Consider the following 21,367-nt stretch of genomic DNA (forward strand, 5'->3'; position numbering starts at 1 on the left):
TTCTTACAACCCAATTTGAAACTTTCAACTTCATATAAAAATACTTCAGAACAAGTAAAAGTCAAGGTATTCAAACTCATACTTAAGTAAAGTACAGAAGTATTATCCACAAAATGTAGAGGGCCAGAGAGGTTAGAAAACTTCAGTGCAATATTTCCCTCTGACATGTAGATGAGTAGAAGTTTCAATTGATATAAAATGGAAAAAAGTAAAACTGTAGTTGAGTCAGTGCAGTGTTGTGGAAATTCTAGTTTTTTTCTACTTGCCACCTCACAATGAAAAGTTAAATACATCTTAAGTACTTTCAAAAGACTACATTCAAATAGGAAATGATCACAATCTGAGACTGGAATCTCAAACTATCACTGAACTGACACTGAGTAAAGTGTAGGTGTGTTTGATTTATGGACCGGGGCAGGCCAATCCTCACTTAGGCAGCCCGAGTATCAAACTTGCCAACTTTGAGACCTCAAAAAATATGGAGGATTTCAAAACCAATAATTTGAGTTCCAGAGACTTTGTTTCCTCCAGTTTAGTGACTATTAAAGAAAGAAAATAACAAAATAAGAAGTGCACTGCAACAACATCTTTTGTTAAGAACGTTTTATTTAATTGCATTTTTTTTTTGCCATAGCCCTACAAGAAAACAGATGTTGTTGACAAAATGCGTGCTCCTTTCCTTTAAAACCTTCCTGAGACACAGGAATTCTTCTTTCCAGGAAGTCTGATTTGGTGTAACTGTATTGTTGTTCAAATGGAAACAGCAGACTTCTGGAGTCATAGTTGTTATACACGCTGTGATAAAGAAAAAAGGGGGAAAAAGGCGAGAAAAACAGGAGAATTGTGTTCCTGGAAAGAAACAGGGAGACGGCAATGAAAAACTGGAGTCTCCTGGGAAAATCAGGAAGGTTGGCAAGTGTGTTGAGGATGAGTTTTAAGAGGAGTACAGGGAGCAGGTGTTGAGAAGGAATCAGGAAAATGCTAAATTTTTAAAGAAGTTCATAGTATTTGATCACAGACATCTTGGCCACACACCATGGGTGATTTTAATGAAATGACAACTAGGGACAATGGACTGTGGTACTGTGCCACATTGTACGGCAAGAAAACATCATTAAGATGAATATGTGAATATGTAGTTTGTAATGAACTACCAAGAGATTTGAATGTACCAACCAACTACTGCAAAGTGTAGTCTAACTAGTAATTGAACTACATCTAGTTACTACACCCCAACACTAAGTAAATGTTTGCATCACCGCATTAAGGATTGACTGACAACCTTACAACCCAAGAATGCTGTCTAAAACTGTAAAAACCGGAGTGTAAATTGGGAGACTTTCAGGGCAGTTCTCATCTAAGAATCAAATTTCACGGAGCCTTGCTGCTCGCTCGCTGTCAGTCCCAGTTCAGTGTGATTTGGGGTGTTGATACCATCAACTTCTTTGTTGAAATTTAATTGCAAAAACACAGATTGATTGATAAAACCACAATTATTACAGACACTGCTGGAAATACATCTGCTCTCTACTTCCCCCTCTCTTCCAGCTCATGCAGAAAGAGGGCCAAGATTTTAAGGGTAATTAACATGGATCTTTTGAATTGGTGCTGATCTCTAGAATTAAGGAAATTGCCTGCTCTGCCTCCTACACACTGCGTTTCACTGCATCTTTAACGCAAGATAACATCCAAGAGAGAAACTCAGCGTGTATGTAATGTTTGAGAAAGGGTGTTTAATTTACCAACTTATCTAACATCCTCAAAGTTAAACCTGGCAGAAGTGTCTCTCACCAGAGAGAGCAGTTTCCCTCTGCGCTCCTCTGCTCACGACTCTCCGGGAGACATGGGAAGACAAGATGAAGGCTGGGGACGATGCTTCTGGTGCCGCTGGTGGCGGGAAAGAGGGGAACATGAGATTGAAATTCCAGGGGAGCAGAGGGATACGGCAGGGCTGAGGATAAAACAGAGAGCTGTCACGACACAGGAAGCGGCAGTGGAGGATGACAGGAGCGCTGGGCTACAGATAGGCACAGTGGGTGTGCGTGGGCAACTGATGAATACACACTCTAAACAAGCCTCAGAGCGATGAAGATGTGAATTTTGCTCCCCCTGCATGTGGGATCCACAGGTGGCGTCTTTTTTTTTTTTCTTCAAGGCAGGGAATTGTGACAGCCAGGAAGGGTTCACATCCAGCTGCTCTCAAATAAACTGTAGCACAGGACATTTACACTGGCACAATTTTTAAAATGCCTGCTTTATTGTATGCATTAAGTTTAGTGGTGTAGGAAGTATTTAAATCCTTTAGTAACTAGTAAAAATGCCAATATAACAATATTAAATGACTCCATTACAGGTAGAAGTCCCTACTTATTACAGCCGTAAAAGAACAGTGCAGAAGTAGTGAAGTCTTTAGTCTTAAGAAGTGTGTTATAATATATTACATTGCTTTATAATTAGACACTTAAAGTCCTCCTCCACTCAAAATATTTTTCTTCTTGTTTCTACAGTTGAATGTTTCGGCTTCACTGTGCAGAAGGATGTACATGCAGTTTGACACTAAACGCTTGTGTCCACATTGATCTGCTGAAAGTGGAAAGTTTCTCTGAGCGCACTGAAATTCATGATTTATGACATCACAAACTTATACAAGTGTGATGTAGAAACTTTAAGTCACCAGCGTCTGTGCACTGAGAATGGACTTTACAGTGAAGCAGGAGACATCTTGTGTCCAGCAAGAAAATTTTAAGAATGAAGAAGATATGCATATTCATAGATTATTTAATTTTTAACGAGGAAGAAGGCTTGATGCCCTCTGAAAGGATTTTAATGTGGAAATGATACTTTCATTTGTAAAAAAAAAAAAATACATCAGACACACATTATTGTTCCAAGCAAAGTATTTGTAGAATATACATGTGTAGTGGGTTTCTTTAAAATTGATTAATCAACATGTAAGCAGCATTTTTACTGTTGTAGCCACTTGAGGTGGACCGAGTTTTAAAAACATTATATATTATAGGTGATTTAGTCCAGTGGTTCCCAACCCTGGGGTCAGGCCCCTCCAAAGGGTCACAAGATAAATCTGAGGGGGTGTGAGGTGATTAACGGGAGAGAAAAGAGGGATGAAAAACCATTCTCCATGTTTGTATTCGTCTTATTCAGCTTTCCACTAATCGTTGCTCTTTTTTCTTAAATATTGAATAATTTTACCTCTTTGGGCCTTACTTAAAGCTGCTACAAAGAACTTTCATCTTTGGTGATTGTCACAACCACAAAATTTAACGTCAAAACTAAAATGATCCAAAGAGAACCTCCTGCTGTTTCTTTTCAGCTGACTAACATAACTTTGCCAAGGAAAATGTTAATACAGGCTCTTCTGATCTGCATAACGTAAATAATTTCATCTGATTTCAGAATCCGACCCGGTGGCAGCCATTAAGACTACCTCTACAGAAACAACCAGTCTTCTCACTGATTGTCTTGTTTACTTATGTAGGTCATATAGAGGTGTCAGTACAAATATTAATAACAGTAGGTATTTTAAGCTTTAATCTCACTTTGGTGGAACTACCAACAACTCATAGACATCAGAAAGATATCTGTAGAGTAAAAAGTACAATATTTCCCTCTGAAATGTAGTAGTTGCAGAAAATGCAGATTGTATAGTACTTAAACCCAGTACTTGAGTAAATGCACTTAGTTACCTTCCATCACAGATTAAGGTGTACGGTGAGACAGATGGCAGAAGAACACACAGAGGGGAACCCTTATGACATCACCTCAGACTATTTTAGGAATAGCTGAGGACGAGAAAATTGAAGGCTGTGGTTCTTACTCTACATACTCCCTTTTTACAGTGGCAATAAAAGAAAATTCACATCAACACTTTGTCTCCTATCTGTCAGACAGCTTTGTTTGTGTAACACCTTGGCAGTGGATCATGTGTACATTACAATTCTACGGGCGTACGCAAGCAGGCTTGTCGTCTGTTTTGAGATTCTGTGCACATCTCCTGGCCAGAGGGCATTTCCCTTCTGCTCTCAGTACAAGGTTCCACTGAACCGACATGACACACAGCTAGGCAAGATATTTTTCCCCATAGTCAACAAACACTGATCCAAACGGTGGAGGAGAGAATTATGACCTTGTTTGCATGGCTTCAAGCAAAAATATGTGCGGTTTAATTGGAAACTCTACTTGACAAAACATTTCAATGATGCTTTGCCTCATAAAAGTTGTAATAAAAATAAACCGCCTATTCTGTGGCTGAGATCCTTTTTATCTTAAATGCAGTTATGTAGCAACAGTAAGGTTTTTTTTTTTTTTTGCTTTTTCAGGCAGCTTGTACTCAGTTCTCATCATCTACATCTCACTGTATAAAGGTTGTCAGCAAATATGGCACCTGTGGACATCATTTCCTGCATGAAAAATAATGTATCTGAGATAAATGTGGTTTACAGGTGGTGGTGACCCATTTGTGACAGACACTAAGATCACTGAAAATGAGGTGATCTGCTGCCATCTGGTGTCCATGTGGTGATACTGCAGGCAAAACAAATACTGATCATAGTGTCGATAATGGCCACCTCCAGTGTGCGATTTAACACTTTGTTATGTGAAAATAGTAATGAAAGAATTGACATGAGCTGCAAATAACAGTATAGCATCAGCATTTATTAAATAACCCATAATAATGTCTGTAATAGGCACAGTAAAATCTTTTAACAGAAACAAACCATGTCAAACAGATAATTATCTTTTATCTGTTTATCACAGCTGGCTAGTTAGGCATGCATCTCACACACTGAGTTTTCATTTACAGTCTTAAATCACAAATTTACAATATTTTTAATGCAAAATATCCAGGACACCTTCCCAATATTGTGTGGTTTCAGTCTTCTCTGGTGCACAAACTTCCCTTAGCTTCAGAGGAAACAAAGTACCAGGTAGTAAAGTATTCTGAATATTTTGTACACTCTGCTGTGTATGACTGGAGAAGCACAGCTGACTTCTTGTGGTGGGTTATGACACCGATATTTCACCCAGTGCTCCACCTTAAACGAGTCTCTGAGAAGGTCCAAAAAGGCCACGGACCTCATTGGCTTTCTTTTTCCAGGTACTCCAAGCTGGGTGCGTCTAACCTCTGTTCCTGGTTGCGATTCTTTGTGAACTCCTTCAGCATGTCCATGACCTCTCCTTGATAAACATCAGGGGTGGGCTTAGCCTCTGTGACCAAAAAGACGACAGAATTCTTTCAGATTCAAACTTATCTTCTTTAGAGTCTTAATTGGGAGGGAAAAGCAAAGTGATATTTCAAATTTTTTATTTCATGTGAGAAGATTATTGATGAGACAGATGGCTGAGGAGCGACGAGCGCACAGAGGGGGGTCCTCCTGACATCACCCTGGTCTATTTTAGGACAGGCTGAGAACATAAAACTGAAGGGCTGATGTACGCGGATTCAACATGATATTTTGCTCCGACGATAAGAAGAAAGAAAATGCACATTAACATTTATATTTGTTTGGGAAAAGGCAACCTTACTCATCTCTAACAGTGTAGGGCTCATTCGAGACTTCAAGTGAGGGACTGTGTGTGTGACCGTGGATATTATCTGTTTATTCAGTTCAAAATGAAAACCATCTCAATGAATAGCTTACGTCTACCATACACCAGAAGACTGTGAAAAGAGTTTTAAAAGACCTAAGTCTGACACCCTCTCACATCTAAAGGCATCTTTAGACATCAGAGAGGTTAAAGCAACAGGCTAAGATTCATACATTTACATTTACATTCACATTCATTTAATGATTTCTGTCTGTTCTGATCCCCTGGCATTATTCATTTCTGTTTAGTTTGCATGCTAATGTTGTTTTTTTGTCAATAAAATGTTTTTTTTTTTAAATAACTAACTAACTGAATAAAGCTTTGTTATGTTGGTTACAGCTAGAGTTCAACAGCCACATGAAACATAGATAGAGAAATTTATAGCCAAATAACCACTACAGGAGCATTGTGTATTTGAAGTTAAAAAAAATCTACAAAAGGAGGAAGATCAAATTAACTATTAACATATTAACAAGATTAGGTTAACTATTTTAATATTTACCAGATGAAACCAATTTTATTCCACGTTTATTTTCTCATTCTTTTACAGTTTTTCCATTTTTTTTAAATGTGGCACTGTTGTGGAACACTAAGGAAGAAAGTGTGTGGGAGGAGCTAAAAAAAAAGGATTTAAATATTTACAAACCGTAGGATCCTAATCCAGAGAGAAAGAGTGAGACACACTCACTCGCACTTAAATAAGTTCATATACAAAGAATGTCTCGGAAAAATGTTGAAAATATGTTTTGTTTTGTCAGCAACCCAAAGAAATTCAGTTTGATGTCACAGAGAATACAAAAAACAGAAAATATGCATATTTGAGAACTGAAATCATAGAACTTGGACATTTTTTGTGATTGAAAAATGAAAATGATTAACCAGTTATCAGAATAGTGATAATAGTTGACAGCTAATCAGCTAATTGACTAATCGTTGCAGGTCTAAACTTTGTAACAGCAATGCAATTATTTGTTTCAGAGAAGTCAGACTGACTGTAACAGCTTTTTGTTTGGTTTTCCTGAGCGTTGCTGCCAATAGGATGTGTTGACGCTGTTCTCACACTGATTCTGTTTCTCAGCTTTTTTGTGCAACAAAACAGACACATAATTGAATCAAATTAAGAGGAAATTTGAAGAATAAAATGCTAAGTTATACTGGGACAGTCAGCGAGCTCCCAGGGTGAAGTTGGAGCCAAAAGGAAAGGTAAAAAAAAAAAAAAAAAAAAAAAAAAAAAACAGTAACAGGATTGAAGTTAATTTGTAAGCAGACCTGGGATTTCATTATTTCAGCATCAACAGCCATGGATGATTGCCAGTTAAAAAAAATAACAAGGCCTTTTATAATTATTATACCCACTGGAGTGTTACACATTTTGTTGTGTTACAGACTGAATTTTAAATATGATGCCTGATTTCTTTGTTGCAGTTAACACAAAACAACAAGTTGAACCAAACATTTGTTATTTGCAATTTGCACAAACATTAATATTGCAAAGCTTGTTTAATGTTTCTATGTCATTAAATATTCAAACGTTTTGCACAGAGAATCTAAAGCATGTGAAACGTCTCTTGACTGGAGTCTATCTGCTGTGAGATCACTAACTTATGATTTGCTTTAATATATTCTGTCCACCGTACTGTATGAGATAGAAAAAAGAACAGTCCTCTCACCTGTTGCCCAGTAGTAGATGTCCCAGTCGTTGCTCGGTTCATTAATCAGTCTGTCGTACTGCTGCAGCTGGTTCTCACTCATTGTGTTCAGGTATCGCTTCGCAAAAAGGCTGCGAGAGAGACGGAGAATTAATTTCAGTCGGAGTCTTTTTTTTTTCTGAAAGTCACAGTTAGTGGTAATTATCTGAGCAGCTGGTGAATGGACTGCACCCTGGGAGGTTCCTCTTCTATGTGCTCCTTCATGTTGCATCACTGCCTCCTTCTGGTTTTAGTCCTTTTGAATGTTCTTGTTTCTATTTTTGTTAAATTAATCTGCTGCCACTAAAAACCCCACTACCCTCATACTTTTCACACTGATCTCTAACTCAAGCTTTTAGTTCGGTTTAAAGTGTGTTTTGTTTAGTTTTTCTTTCTCATTTTAAGAATCAGTATTATTATTATTATCTCCTTTATTAAGAATAATGATAATAACAATGCCTTCTTATCCTGTTTTTATCATGTCCTATTTTTTATATATGTCATATTTCCTTATCTTATATGCTACTTTATGTTTTGTCATGAATGATGTATCTCGAGGCACACTGAGTTTACTCTTCCTGGATGAAACGTGGTATATAACTAAAGTTTCCTTGACTCTAATAACTCTTATCTCTGTAGTATTGGAATCATTTTCAGTCTTTCTGCTGTACACTTTCTATATGATATAAGTAGACATTTTATCATTCCTCCCTTTAGAAACCATTCAAAATGGCCTGAGGGATGTTCTTCTATGATGAAAAGATGTATTGTTAAGATTATTTTGTTACCTGTACTGTACCGCTGCTCTAGAGTGTGTGAATGAGGTTAAAGAAAAAAACACCACCGATGTGGCTACATGACAGACAGATCAGGTAAGAACAGTACAGTCTAACAACCTGAGCAAAATGCAGTTCTCCAACATTCCCCTCTTGCGACTTTCATACAGCAGGCGGCGCTTCTTTATGTCAACGGGCTCGCCGTGTTTCTCCTCCCAGGGGGGCAAAGGGATCTCGATCAGGTCACCCTTGGTGTCATCGGGTGCATCTCCACGGTAACCACGAGTTGATACCAGCCCTGAGACTGCTGGTCTCCAGGCTGCCTGGCACACCCCTGTCACCAGCTGATAGACAACAAACACATATTTGAATGAACAGTAGTAGGGCTCCAACTGATTATTATTTTCATAGTTGATTAATCTGTTGATTATTTTCTCAATTTTAAAATGTTAGTAAATTGTAAAACACATTAATCAGTGTTTTCCAAAGGTCAAGATGACGTCCTTGAGTGTCTTGTTTTACTTACAACCCTAAAGTATTCAGTTTACTATCATAGAGGATTGAAGAAACCAAAAAATATTCACATTTAATAAGCTGAAGTAAGACAATTTTTAGCTTTTTTTCTTAAAAATACTCAAAAATGCTCAAACCAATGAATCAATTATCAAAATAGTTCGCCACTGATTTAATAATCATTGCAGTTCTAAACAATTGTATTATATCTTATATTGTATCATCTAAAATATGTAAAGTTACATTTTAAAACACCGGCCTTTACTTTGTGTAAGATTACTGTCAGGACTTTTACCTGAAAGCACCAGTCCTTATTCAGACATTAGATGAACATGTACTGACTAGGAAATAATATCTTTATACGAGTTGAAACAATGTTTGTTTTATTTATTTTATTTTAATTTTTATGAGAATCCTACATAGCATGTTATACATTTATAAATGTGTAATATAATGGTTTACATCAGATGTTTTGGTAAATTTTTACCTCATCAAACTGATACTACTTTGCACAGTCTTTTTGATGAGTTGAAAAGTGTGTTTAATACACTAAGAAGTGGGTTGTGGATTAGAAAACACGGTGGAACAAAGAAATGTTGAGAAAAGAAGATTTCATTGGCATTTTAAGCATAAAATATACTATAAATCTATGCCTCCTTTTACTAATGCAGCTCACCGGATTTACAATAGGCCTAAATTGAAAGCTCAGTTCAGTTAGTCTGTATTTAATTCAATACACCGATACAATCAAATGCAGAGAGTGAAGCGAAGGGGATTGCATAACAACCCACGCTGCCCTGTTGTACAACTGTTTACTACTCGATTGTACAACTGTCCTCCAGCAGGATGCGCTTTTTCCGCATTGGGCACCAATAACGTTAACACTACAAGGTCAAAAGGCTGAATTGAATGTACGATAGTTATTTACGACATTAATCTGAGGCTGCTACATCATATTATAACATCAATGTCCTCGGTGAGTTTCCAGTGTCCCGACGCCTGTAGCATTCAAACTTCAACCAATAAATGTAGCTGCAAATAAATGTAAACTGTGCTGATAACTCACTCTCTTTGCAACGATAGAAGACATCATTTTATCCCTCTTCCTTCGGACGTTGAGAGACTTCTGGGTAGACTGCTTCTCCTCCTTGGAAGTGTAACTGGTGTCTGAATGTCAGGTACAGAACAGTGAAATTACACAAGCAGGTTTCACGTAACAGGAGCACACGGAAACCAACGAGGGAGGACCGGATACAGCATACGCATGACGCCATGTTGTAGCCATAAAAGAGAACCCTTGATTTGCCATATTCTCGCGAGATTTGTACCGGTTGCTTCTTCATTGCGTACATTGTATAAAGTAGCTACGTTTATGTGTCAGCTCTGTGGTTAAAAATGTGATTGGGCTCAAAGATACACTTAGGTAGCGTCAAAGAAAGCTCATGATTTGGGCTAAAATGATCACTAAAATGATCGCGAGATCTTTCGCTGGTCTGAGGTTCCCTTCTAAACATAGTCTCATTTTTAAAGATAAGAGTAATGTTTAGCTATCTACGGGGCAGCGTAGTCGTTCATTTGTATCAGTTGGCTATAGTTAAAGGTTATTACTTAATTGGTGTATTTTAAGTGATGTTATATAATCAGTCTAACAGCTAAACGCATATCCCCATGTTAGAATTTGAAGGGGGTTAGCCATAGGAACCACATGTTGTTTTGTTGTTGTAAATCGGTATATTTTTCCTTGACGGACGTAGTGAAAATTTAGCATTAGCATTAGCAGACCAATCAGAGAGATCTCAGTAGTGCGAAACTATCTGTATGTGCACTCATAGATGAAAGACAGTGCATGTGTTTTCAAAACGTGCTCATTAAAATATTATTTCCTGACTTATGTTCTTTTGCCGTGTTCTCGGTTTGTCATTAGATTTTGTTTGTTTTAGCTACGGCATAATTTTTTTTTCGGTGTCGAGCGGAACGTTGGTTAACGTTAGCTAACGTTAGCAAGAAGGCGTAACTAAAACAGAGATACCTCATTATTGGCCGTGCACCTGTTTTCGTTATGCGTTGATAATTTGCATAGTGTGTTGCTGCACTGAAAACCAAGAAACAAACTAGCTGCACATCCATCAGCTGGATCATCTCAGGCCCACCCGATGGCTGCTGCAAGACCTGCAGCCGGACCAAGCACCTCCAAGCAGGACCTCATAGATATTTACAGTGACCTGAATCAAAACGACGAAGTGAGTCTGACTTAATGCTACACGTTTTTCATCACATCGTGGACAGCGGCACGGGAGGGAGGGGGGGTATTAAGTTGTTGTTTTGGTAGAGTTTGAATGCACTGTTTCTTTTTATACCTGTGTGAACTGATCGAAAATATTAAGGAGTTTCGGTCTTTTTTTATGTAGGCATTCAAAGCTCCATGTACCACTATAGTCTCTTTTCTTAGAAAAGTTTCTAACTTTGCTTAAAGTTATGCTGTCATGTGTTCCAGTGTGTAGTGGGGCTTTGCATTTGCAAGACTCTGGCAATATGTTTAGCAAGGCGATCTGTTGCTGTTACTTTAATTGACTTAAGTTATAATTATATTTCATTATAATTCAATTCAATTCAATTCAGTATTAATTGTATAGCACCAAATCAACCTAAGCAGTCTCAGGACACTTTCCACCAAGAGCAAGCACTGAGGGGAGGGGAGGAAAAACTTCCTTTTAACAGGTCAGAGACCTCAAACAAATCCATGTTCTTTTATTATGGGTGGGGGCCATCCACCAGAACGAGAACACACCACCATATGCATAAAATCTGTTTTTAAAAAACTTTTCTTTTTATGCAGTTGGTACAATGAACATGGATTACAACACTGCTATCTAACACAAAATGAACCATTGCCACAAATATTTGCATTTATCCAGTTTCGTGGCTATCATTTTTCTGGCAGCTTCAGGTATCCCCCAGAGTAGAAAACACAGAGTTAAGGCTGGGCGATAAGGTTTACAAGTAATATCTTTATATTTTAGGTTATTCCATGGTATACAATGATCCAGATACAGATTTTCTTTATAACAACATTCTGTAAATTCTGAAATAGTGCAAATGTATGATTAGGGCTGGGTGATATGGACAAAATCAAATACCAGAATATTTTTGACCAAATACCTGTAGCTATATTATTGATATGGCATCAATATTATAGGGGTGATAAGTGGTGCTTTCACAAAATATTAACAAAATGCGATTTTTGATAAGTAATTATCAGTAATGTGGATATCATGACTAAGTGGGTAAAAGCAAATAATAGAACAGTGTAGTAAGTTAAGAAAATTACATCACTTTACTGTAATGTAGCCTTTAAAACCAAGAAGACAACACTTATCCCATATCACAATATGTCTGAAATCTATAATGATATCTAGTGTCATATCATGATATCGATATATTGCTCAGCTCTTCACCAAATCAAGTAGGATAAAGTTTGGGTAATTCCAGAAAGTATGAGATTTCTACACTCCCTGGTGCTGCAGCTGTTAGGTTTTGTGTTTTTGATGATTCGTTGCACATTGAGATGCACAGGATGACAGCATATAAGATGACTCTGGTGCTTCTGTTTTTCTATCCCACACAGGATTTGGACAGAATTGCTGAAGCAAATGAACTTTTTGATGCTGTTCTGACTGGCTCCGTCGATCAGGACAAGAAAGTTACTAAAAATGTGGCACCTCCCAAGGAAACATCGGCTAAAGAGGAGAATAAATTCAAAACAGCAAGAAGTGAAAAAGGAGGAAACTCACTGAGGAAACTGTCTTTATATGTTGGAAATTTCCCCTGGGTGAGTAACACCCTCTCTCAATGTTGATTATTTTTGTATTGTATTATACAATACCATTTCTGTTGTTTTGTCCACATGGGCTTGCAGAACTGTTCTTACACATTTAAATAAATTAGAACAGAGACATGACAAAATGTATATTTTTATTTCTTCCTGCCTATCTTTATCTTTATCTTATTTTTTCCAGTCAGCAGAATGACCAGTGTGCACAAGCATGTCTTGTCCAGATACTGAGTCAAAAAAAAAAAAAAAAAGTTTTTTTCATTTCTGCCTTCCAAGGACTCACAACACTGTTAGATGTTCCCTTTAAATATCTGTTTTGTTTTTAGTGTTTAACCCCACATTGTGTCACAACAATTACATTTTCCTAAAAGTAATAAAATACAAGTTTTAAGGGAACCATGTATTACTGTTCAAAACATCCTCTACTACACAAAAGACATCCAGTGTATTGTTTTTCATTGGTTTGTCTAGATGGAATAGAATGTGCCTTGATGTGTAAAACAGAATGAAAGCTCATCTAGACTTCTAAGTTAACCAGATAACTCAATACACCTGGTTACATATTAAGCATCTCTTTTGTCCTCATTATTCGTAGTCACCCATGTTTCAGATGCTGGGTCACAAACTGGCATTTGGCCCACAGTTAAATTAAGGGTAACCTAATATTTTTAACAACTGCGGATATTCTCAAATACATCCTCAATGATCTCTCCTCATTAATAAAAGAAGTTTTACTCAGAACTACATAAATGTCTCTTTCTGTCAGTCAGTTCAGTTTCTGCTTCTTCAGTGGTGGCCCTGTTTATCAAGTAACTCGCTTCCCTCCTCTCATTTTCTCATTGCCTTTTCCCAAAACTTGGTGCTGCGTCCAGTGGACATCTGATAAGGACCTCACGTGCATGGCTCAAAGGCTGGGTGTGAAGGACGTCACAGACATCAAGTTTGCTGAGAACAGAGTAAATGGCCAGTCAAGAGGGTGAGTGACTTCTTGTTAAATATCAAGAAATCTTCATTTGGTCATTGTAAAACAGTGAGCTTATGTTTTGATTCACTATACATGTGTTGTTTCTTCTTCTCTGTAATGCAGCTATGCAGAAATGGTGGTAACCTCAGAAGAGTCATTAAAAATACTGTTGGAAAAAATACCTCAATGTGAACTCAATGGAGAAAGGATAGACTGTCGTTTTGCCACACGCCAGAACCTCAGCATATTTGAGGACATAGCAAATAAACGTAAGAGCACCATAATCCTAAGAAAATACTTTTTAATTTGCATTATATTGCAATATATCAGTATGACTGTCATCTTTCACAAAAGCAATGTGTTCTTGTGCTCCATAGGTATACCCATGCGTGTTAATTCCAAAGATTCTAAGGACTCAGACTCTTCGGAAAAGATTCCCTCATTATTATCACAGGAGTCTAGCCCTCCCCCTATACCTCCACTTTTTCCATCACACCCCCTTGCAAACAGGTTTCCCTCATTACCCAGCCCTTTTCTTGGTCAGCCACCTCCTCCCTTCCCACCTATGCTGCCAAACATGCCTCGACCCCTACCACCACCTTTGTTCCCACCCCCTCCGGTCCATGGTCCCGGCCAACCACCTCCCAGTCTGCATATAAATCCGACATTCGTCAGTCCACCACAAGACGGGCACAGCAGCAAAGCTTACAGCCAACAAAAGTAAGAACGTACACTGTTTTCTATTTCTGGCTATTGCAAGCCATTAACAATAATATGTTTTTCCCAAATGAGATTGGATGAAACCTGATAATATTGTTGTGGAAAGTGGTTCTTTAAAAAATGGATGAGAATATAAAAGAACAGAATGTGCAGATAATGAAGCCTATGGAACAAGATAAGATGCAGTTTCTTTGTCATGGCAATCAACTGTTAGTTTTTAGTAGTAGCTTTTGATTCTTAAAGAATTTTGTCAGTCAGCATGACAGCACTCTGTGTATTTTTCAGACACACACCTCAACGTACAGATGCAGACTTTGAGGAGCTGATGAACAGAAATAGAGCGGTTGCCAGTACTGCCATCACCAAGGCCGTGTCTGGAGCAACAGCTGGTAAGTGCAGCTGATCGGATTCTGCAAAGTGGAAGAAAGAACACAAAACTTAATAAGCCATGTGGAGAGTGGTCTGGTCCCTACTTATTACTGACAGGAAAATATGAAAACAAAAAGCTGTTTCCCACCCGTCTAACAATGGAAGTAGAGAGTAAATACAGTTAGCTTCATGTTGTGCTATTTTTAATGTTATAGATGATATAAAACTGACTACATTCTTTGTAACGCAGTACATTCATAATGACAAAGCACACATTTCATTTTACATTTTACTTTTTTATATTTATCAATGATAAAACACTATTGTAAGTACTGTGTCATTTACCAGTAGACCCTTTATTCAGTACGCTTCTTTTATTTATTGAAAGCGTCTCTGAATTTGGTTGCAAATCAATATTCATTACTAAATAAGTGACCGTAATAATACTGAAAAACGTTGCTTTCTAATCTGCTTTATCAGGACTATGTGGTTGTGGTTTTATCTAATCTGATAGACAGTGGCTTGGCAACACAAGAAAAAACTCCACAGCTGTCATATTTGATTCAAATGTTAAATTCTGATTAATGCATAAAAATACATGACATCACCTTTTTCCATCAGACAAAAAGACAAAACAGAACATTTGTCATTAACTAACCAAACTTGCTGTAACTTGGACAGAAAAGTTTGTGTTATGAGAATATCAGGTTCATTGCCAAGTAGGTTTTCACTTACAAGGAATTTTCTTTGGTGTTTTGGTGCAACACAATAAGTAGGAAAATATAAGGAAAAAACAAGCACTGCAAGTCAAGAAACACTAATAGAGTGACAGTAAAATATGCAAAAATATCCACTGAAAAGCAACAGCAACAGTAGAGTATGCATCGCATCATATGGATCACAGTTGTCAAGTTGATGAATAATTGTGGTTTTCACCTCCTGGCATAGCATTTGGCACAAGAGTAGACAATCAAAGCTTTTTGACATTCTCCAAGAGTCTGTTTATTACCTTTTTGGCAACTTGAGGCACATGTCATTTATGTGAGTGGCTTCCACTGAGCCACTTTACTATAAAGACCTGATTGCAGAGATGTTTTTACATGAACTATAGAGCCCAGCGTGCTTTTGGCAACATTCAGTGCAATTCTTTTAAAAACATTTTCTTGATCTGTGTTTGACACAATTGTTATCTTAGAGGTCTACAGTTGGTTCCTTCTAAATCCTAGAGACAACAACAAAATGTGTCAGATGTTCAAATACTGGCTGTACCTTTTTTTTTTCGGATGTTGCTGTTGCAGGGAATGTAGATGTTTGAAAATGTTTTTCACCTTTATACTAGACTCTCATATTCCTCACTGCTGGATGTTTTAGCAGTTTGATTAAACAAAACTAAAGGTGAGCAACTAAATTTAGTAGCTGAATTTGCCTGATGCAAATGCAACGCTGTGTAACTTAAGGTGAGATAGAGTAGCTCTAAAGGTGGAGTATAATCTAATCCAGGTGAGCTGGGATATAGTGAATCACAACAAATTGATGATGTTGATTTCCAGTCTTTTTGTGGCTTAAATCCAAATGGATGAGTGCTTGAATGTTTTTTGCCTAACATTACCCTATGTGTGGGGTAAATAGCATCAAATTTCAGACTCTAACATCTAATTTGTCCAATTGCTACTGCAGGAGACTTACGAGTGGCCATGGAGACTCTATTAACTGCCATTGCCATCATTAAGCAGTCCAGAGTGTTTGGAGATGAACGCTGCCAAGCCCTGGTCACCTCACTTAAAGACTGTCTAGTCTCTATCCAGGGCAACTACGGCTACAGGTTGGTGTAATTATGCATCAGGACTCCCAAGACATGATGCATCTTGTTCAGCATGGAATTAGCATAAGCTTTCCTTATCAGTCAGCATCTTACAAATGCATCTCCCTGCAGGAGTAGCAGTCGTTCTGGGGATGAAGACAGAGACCGGGACAGGGGTCGCGACAGAGACCGTGAGCGGGACAGAGATCGAGAGCGTGACAGAGAACGTGACAGAGAAGATTCTTCTGGTTGGGAGAGTTCAGGAATGTCTCGAAGACGCAGAGAACGCTCCTGGAGTGGGGAGAGGGACAAGGAACGATCACGTGAACGGGAAAGGCACAGAGATCACCGAGATCACAGAGACAGATACCGCTAACCTGGTAAGCTTTCCTATAATTAATATACTCAATTTATATACCTGTACTTTTTCATCTAGCAGACTGTTTCATTATTTGAAGTGTTTGATTATCAGTTCCATTGTTTGGTTTCTTAGTAGGTTGTGTTATTTTTTGTGTTGTGAAGTACATCAACACCACAGCAGAAGAAACTGCCCAAAACTTCCTAATTGTAAAGAGTCTAATACCACAGAGCCATACTGGTGTTTGCTAGTGTTTCCCATACAACTTAACTTAAGACTTAAGATGACTGGCTAAGTGACCTCAATACTGCATTGTTATCATGAAATACAGTATCAAAAACAATATCATACATGTTTCCTACTAAGGCTGTCTAAGTATATCACATCTCTTCTTAAATTTAAAACTTAAAATCATGAGTTCATCAGACCAGATCCCACGACTCACTGACTCCTGATACTCCACGAGTGAATACTGAACTTGATATGGACTAGATGTCTGTGATTGTGTCTGATGCTGCTTCTGTGTGTTTCTGTGACCATCTGTGTCGTATTGTGTCTTATCTGTTATATTTCTTCTATTGTCTTCTCCCATCTCTTGCAAAACAGATCTTGATCTCAACTACCTGATTAATTTAAGTTGTAATACATATGAAAAACTTCAAAAATGATACAGAACGTACTTCATATTATTTTTATCTAAGTTACCACGGTTGTTTCAAAGAATCTTGTTATTGTGATTGAATAAAATAGTTAAGTCACCATAAAATATGTATGTAATTTTGTTTTAGGCGTGTGATTAATTTCAATAAAAGCATCCTGTATTTCTCCCTATATTCATTTATGTGGCTCCAGAGTGCACATTGTTAGGTTTATTTTAAGGTTTTAAGCTGTATTGGATAAACCATTAAAAGAACATGCTATTTCAACACAAGCAAAACCTTTTTGACAGATTATGGTTCACAAAGTGAGGGCCAGCGAAGTAGTTATTTTTAGTACAAAGGTGTTACTGTGCATTGAACTGTGAAAAGTCAGCAACCCGTTATGTCACCAGACTTAATACATTATCATATTTCAGTGTTCTTTTCAGTATGTGTGTATGAATAGAACTAGCATGGCTTTAACTCACTGGCATATGCAGTATACAGTGAGCTGGAGCGTAGGCAGAACTTTAAAGAGTGATTTGTAAGAAAACTTTTCAATTACTTAATAGCATCATATAGTTTTATGAATCACAGAAATCACCATAAAATGCTGAGGAAAAATGTTTAAAGTAATGTTGTATTGTAGGGACAATTAACTCTTAACTAACAGTATGTTTTTTGTTTTTAATTTTCAGACTTAAATGTAAGTATGAAGCAGAGCGAAGACAGGACTTCTTGTTTCTGCATCAAACTGTATTAAAAAAAAAAACCTGGAGGAATCTAAGGTGAGACTGAAGATGTATCTCCAAAATTCTAAAGTGTACTTGTTTTGTTCTCCAGTCATCTGTACATACTTGGACTTTTAAGTGCTTGAAAAAAAAAAAAATGTGGTTGTAGATTTGTTGCTGAGACATGAGACTACAATGCTTGCATGCCCAGGAACTCCTCTTAATAACTTATGTAATGTAGTGTAATGTTTTCATCACTTTCTTTTGTATTAAATCTACAAATTAAAAAACATTCCCTGAAAATATACAGTGTTTTCTGTCTTCAGCCACTTGGGTCATATATTTTCAGATATCAGTAAGACATTAAAAACTATTTGAACTTGTCACAGTCAAAACACCTTAATGACTGTATTTTTTGTGAATAGATCAGACCTTTTTTTGCAGTATTAGAGACTAATTCACATGCACTGAAAAACAGTTTTTAGTTAAGCTAATTTTCAGGACAGCTCTGGGTTTCTTTAATATATAGAATTAGTACAGAAAATAAGTAAATTTACCAACAATTTTCTCCAAGATTTGAGGTCCTGCTTTGCCTTTATGCACAGCACACTGATAACATAAGTCATTTTCACCTATAGTTCTGAAGGAAATATTGTAATAACTAAATGAGCCAGTAATAAAGCCAACTTTCATTTCACAGTTTTATTTAGAAAAAAAATGCATTATCAAATCTGTGCACAAAATAATGTTCCATAGTCTCCAATGTAGACAACATTTGTTGTCACACGTCAGTATAACAACATGAATCTGTCATTGCGACAGTCCCACAAAGTCCATGCAGTTGTTGAGGGTGGCCAGTTACAATCACTTCTCCAGCGGTGCATAATTCAACAGTTTCTCAATAAGATCCACGTGAGAAAGAAGCATCCTCCGACAGCAGTACCGCTTCAGGCCCAGAGCATCAAGGGCATCACTTAAGAGGAAGAGAGAAGGTAATGTTAGGCCTAATGCAGGGCATACAAATCACCAAATGAATAAGTAAAGCGCATGGACATTACTGCAGACAATAGTCAGGATAGCAGCCTAAATGGCCTCAGGTAAACACTATTATTCATTCCATCATCGCATTCCAGTTTGAACATAGACAGCTCGAAACCATACAGGAAATGAACATACCCTGTGACAACTGAATAGGCTAAAAGGTTTTGCTGTGCTGTGTTATGGCGTGTGTGTGTGTCTTGCTTCTAGAAAACTCCTTTCTCCAGCTGTTCTCATCCACTTTGTGTATTGTTTTAACTAAAGCTTTGTTGACAATTCAAGTGCCACAAAAAACAAACTACACGGTAGATTTATATATCATTTACAATGTAGGAGTGAATAACTTGAGTAAGATGTAATTCCTTTTTTTGGAAGTACTAGCGACATCTGGATGTAATGCAAAGAGAGAAGCCAACATCTCACCCTTCAGTGTACTCTGCTTGAAGCAGGCCGAGGTATGCCTCCCACTTGTTACCCACGATCTTCCCACACGTGAAGCACCTGACAGGGATGATCATTGTGGGACACCTGGGGACAAAGACACATCACTCTATTATTATCGTAGAAAGTGGCAAGATAACTTACCTAGTTAGCTTCTATTAGCTAATGAATGCAAATTAAAATGGTATAATTTCTTTTTTATATGTACAAGTTAACATCAACTTATTTCTACAGTCTGCAAAACAACTACTAACACCAACTTCTGTAGTAAAACGAACGCGATCCCCGCTCCTATCACGCAGCGGTAACAGTAATAGCACTGAAGCTAACATCAGTGTTTTGCTAACATTCTAGCTACTAGGCTAACCCTTAGTGGAAGTGGTTTCATAAAGATTAAACGCTAATAAAAAGTCTTAATCTAAAGGAGTTTCTGTACCTATAGGTATTAGTTTTAGTGCTGTTTTCCCAGCATCAGTTCTTGACGGATTAATGTGTAATGTTAGCTAAAGTCCCACGGTGTAACTAGCCCAGACTGTAGCCACGCGATTAGCACAACAGTAAACTGTTAGCTAACGTTAGCGGCCAGTAACATGTTGCCATGAGTCGACGTATTCGTCATATATCTCAATCAAAACACAGTCAAGTCTAAAAGAATGTCAGGTTTTATTCACTCACCTTCCACCAAACTATTTCACTTAACGATTAAATTATATGATATTTTGAGCGAAGCGAAGTGATAGCAGCTTCCCTCGTTCTCTCCTGCCGCATCAACAGCAACACTTCCGGCCCGAATCCTTCAGAATAAAAGTTCAATTTCTACATGGGTTTGCTGATAGTAAAGTTGAACAGTTAAGTTTAGATGATACACCCTGATTGATATAAATAGAATGGAGAAAATGCTTTCAGAAAATTTTAATTTAGTGAACTTGTATGGCCGCAACACAGATGATTCTAATTTTTTTTGTAGATTTGTTCTTTATTCTATCAACACCAGCGGGACAACATGTAATAGCCGGGGACTTGAATTGTACTTAGAACCCCAACATGGATAGATCCACAGGAACAGAGCGTTCACACAACAAGTGTAATCAGTTATGTTCAGGATTTAACGATTTAACAGATGATCAAGATGACTAATTGTTGTAGACAGTGCAGTTCCCAAACTTTTGTAATTTTTATTTTTTTTCCAAAGTATGCATTACATTATGTATCTATTGCAATTTAAAATCCATTTAGTATAGATCACCCTCTGGTAACATAGGAGAAGAAAATTGTTGTTGAGTTTGTGCTCATTTGTTTGTTTTTGTTTGTTACTTGTTTGTTTTTGGGTTTTTTTTTAGAGCTAGAACGATTATCGGATAAGTTGTTAACTGTTGATTTGATGGCCACCGTTTTTATGATCGACTAATCAGTTTGAGTACTGCCTTTCTTTGAAAAGGTCAAGGTTCTGTAGCTCCAGTTTTTGGAATCTGAGTGATTGATGGTTGCTTTGGCCCTTTGTGACGGTGGTTTGAATGTACTTCGGTTGCAAACGGGGGGCGATTGAGGGCACCATACTGGACCATGAAAATTATTGATCATTTTTGAGTATTTTCTGACATTTAGTGGAAGGATCGGCTGATTAAGGATCAGGAAGATGATCAACAGGCTTAATGGACAATCTTTGGTCTTTGGTTGCAGCCCTACCATTTTATTTTTTTTTACATTTATTTAGATAGCATACACTGAATGTAAATGGCTGTATTTCATGCTGTTAAAATGTCAATGAAAATATTGTGGGAAAAAAAGAATGGACAAAATGTTCATCTGACTAGGCTAATAAGCTAGAATAAAGAAACATCTTTGTGGGTAGAGCACAGTACAGCTGAAACCTAATGGCCTTTGTAGGCCA

The 21,367-nt window shown here is 37.5% G+C and overlaps 3 protein-coding genes across 3 annotated transcripts; 1 reads left to right on the top strand and 2 right to left on the bottom strand.

Annotated features, from left to right (window-relative positions):
* Window positions 1–4,653: 4,653 nt before the first annotated feature.
* Window positions 4,654–9,692, bottom strand: sdhaf2 (succinate dehydrogenase complex assembly factor 2). The gene is made up of 4 exons (XM_084716386.1): window positions 9,651–9,692; window positions 8,192–8,415; window positions 7,278–7,387; window positions 4,654–5,226 (listed from the first exon to the last, which is right to left on the bottom strand). The coding sequence occupies exons 1-4, from the start codon at window positions 9,675–9,677 to the stop codon at window positions 5,096–5,098; spliced, it is 492 nt and encodes a 163-aa protein (XP_084572512.1). The 5' UTR covers window positions 9,678–9,692; the 3' UTR covers window positions 4,654–5,095.
* A 326-nt stretch (window positions 9,693–10,018) lies between these two features.
* LOC146332862 (cleavage and polyadenylation specificity factor subunit 7-like) lies at window positions 10,019–18,300 on the top strand. The gene is made up of 9 exons (XM_084716374.1): window positions 10,019–10,824; window positions 12,210–12,413; window positions 13,289–13,392; window positions 13,504–13,649; window positions 13,758–14,100; window positions 14,386–14,489; window positions 16,147–16,291; window positions 16,403–16,650; window positions 17,965–18,300. Exons 1-8 carry the CDS (start codon window positions 10,738–10,740, stop codon window positions 16,644–16,646), a joined length of 1,377 nt encoding a protein of 458 aa, XP_084572500.1. The 5' UTR covers window positions 10,019–10,737; the 3' UTR covers window positions 16,647–16,650; window positions 17,965–18,300.
* Window positions 18,301–18,684: 384 nt separating this feature from the next.
* polr2l (RNA polymerase II, I and III subunit L) lies at window positions 18,685–19,619 on the bottom strand. Its single transcript, XM_084724192.1, has 2 exons — window positions 19,459–19,619; window positions 18,685–18,970 (listed from the first exon to the last, which is right to left on the bottom strand). The coding sequence occupies exons 1-2, from the start codon at window positions 19,551–19,553 to the stop codon at window positions 18,862–18,864; spliced, it is 204 nt and encodes a 67-aa protein (XP_084580318.1). The 5' UTR covers window positions 19,554–19,619; the 3' UTR covers window positions 18,685–18,861.
* Between the last annotated feature and the right edge of the window lie 1,748 nt (window positions 19,620–21,367).

Source organism: Lutjanus erythropterus, chromosome 1, assembly GCF_056507025.1.
Source record: "Lutjanus erythropterus isolate fLutEry1 chromosome 1, fLutEry1.hap2, whole genome shotgun sequence".
Classification (NCBI taxonomy): Eukaryota; Metazoa; Chordata; class Actinopteri; order Lutjaniformes; family Lutjanidae; genus Lutjanus; species Lutjanus erythropterus.